Below are 2,012 nucleotides of genomic sequence, written 5' to 3' on the forward strand. Positions count from 1 at the left end.
ATTTACTAAGCTTGTAATAAATGATGGCTTTTTAACACTGTTGCATTAAAAAACCTATGTTTTTCTTGATATTATACTCAGCATTCCTTTTTGTTATTCTAATCAGTTTCCTTTTTTATTCTTAAGCTTCAAAACCACTTAAAATGCATATTTGGAAAAATGTCATATAAAAAGGAAAATCGTATGTTGAATTTTCTGGTATTTTTGTCGATAACTACATATATATATTTTTTGAATATCAACATGGAAAGATAAATATATATTTGTCATTACATGTTAATATTCAATGACACTTGAATGATATCTTTATTTATAATGACTTCCCATATGTGTGTTAATGAAAATGGAGCCATGAAATTTATAAATTCTTTAATGCAATTTTTCAACACAGATTTTTTTTGGACACCAGCTCCATTGTCTCATGGATTCCCTGGTGGATGGGAACCACACTGCAGTGACAGAGTTCATTTTATTGGGCTTAACAGAAGATCCTACCCTTCGAGGCACCCTCTTCATGGTCATCCTGTGCATCTATCTGGTGACCATATCTGGCAATCTCAGCACAATCATTCTGATCAGAATCTCTTCTCAGCTCCATCGTCCTGTGTATTTTTTCCTGAGCCACTTGGCTTTGGCTGACATAGGCTTTTCATCCTCTGTCACACCCAATATGCTTGTAAACTTCCTGGTGGAGACAAATACAATCTCCTACATTGGATGTGTGATCCAGCTTGGATCAGCTGCTTTCTTTGGAACAGTTGAGTGCTGTCTTCTGGCTGCCATGGCCTATGATCGCTTTGTGGCAATCTGCAACCCACTGCTTTATTCAACTAAAATGTCCACAAAAGCCTGTGAGCAGTTATTATCTCTGTCTTATATAGGTGGTTTTCTCAATGCTTCTTCATTTATGATATCATTCTTTTCTTTATTCTTCTGTGGACCAAATCGAGTCAATCATTTTTTCTGTGATTTTGCTCCTTTAGTTAAACTTTCTTGTTCTGATGTCAGTATCCCTACAGTGGCCCCCTCATTTTCTGCTGGCTCCATCATTCTGGTCACAGTGATTGTCATAGCCATCTCCTACGTCTATATCCTCATCACCATCCTGAAGATGCGCTCCACTGAGGGCCGCCACAAGGCCTTCTCCACCTGTACCTCCCACCTCACTGCAGTCACTCTGTTCTATGGGACCATTACATTCATTTATGTGATGCCCAAGTCCAGCTATTCTACTGACCAGAACAAGGTGGTGTCTGTGTTCTACATGGTGGTGATCCCCATGTTGAACCCCCTCATCTACAGTCTCAGGAATAATGAGATTAAGGGTGCTCTCAGGAGAAAGCTTCATAGAAAAATATTTTCTTAACAATCCTCTAGTTTTCTAATGTTTGATGCAATAATATACTATGAATGTAATATTAAAAAAATTTCATTTCTAAGAGCAAAATATATCTGTACATAATTAGCCCATATGGAGCTTTGTAGTATATGTAGCGGTGGATCTTCAGATAGTATATCAGAGACAATAGTGAGTTAACTTTAATAAATTAAATTTAGAATTAAGAAACACAAATTGGTTCACATGAAGAAAATCTTAATCTGCTGAAAATACTTTTTAATTTGTACTCATATATTATCTTTCAAAAGCTATTTTATGTCACAGGTAAAGGTTACTGTACATCTAAACCTTTAAGGCTGTGTTCATTTTCAACAGGAGAAAATGAACACAGCCTTAAAGGTTTAGATGTACAGTAACCTTTCACCTCATTATGCTGAGGTGAGTCTGATAATCCTAGTTTTGCCTTCCCTGAGTACCTTCTGAGGGGAAATAACAAAGTGGAACCAGACAATACAATTGTTATAGGCATGGAACTTGGAGACAGCTTATCTGCTGGGGGTGGTCTTTATGGACTCTTAAAATCCAGCCTGTGTTTCTGGGTTCTGACTTTGGCCTTGGATATAAGGGGTCCCCAGATTCTAAGAGGATGAGACCACCCTGGCTAACCTGTGAA

General features: G+C 37.5%; 1 protein-coding gene across 1 annotated transcript; it reads left to right on the plus strand.

Moving 5' to 3' along the window:
• Positions 1-421: 421 nt before the first annotated feature.
• LOC135231955 (olfactory receptor 5P76-like) lies at positions 422-1,366 on the plus strand. Its single transcript, XM_064289190.1, has one exon. It carries the CDS (start codon positions 422-424, stop codon positions 1,364-1,366), a length of 945 nt encoding a protein of 314 aa, XP_064145260.1.
• The last annotated feature ends 646 nt before the right edge of the window (positions 1,367-2,012 follow it).

This window comes from Loxodonta africana, chromosome 7 (assembly GCF_030014295.1).
Source record: "Loxodonta africana isolate mLoxAfr1 chromosome 7, mLoxAfr1.hap2, whole genome shotgun sequence".
In the NCBI taxonomy this organism is placed as follows: domain Eukaryota; kingdom Metazoa; phylum Chordata; class Mammalia; order Proboscidea; family Elephantidae; genus Loxodonta; species Loxodonta africana.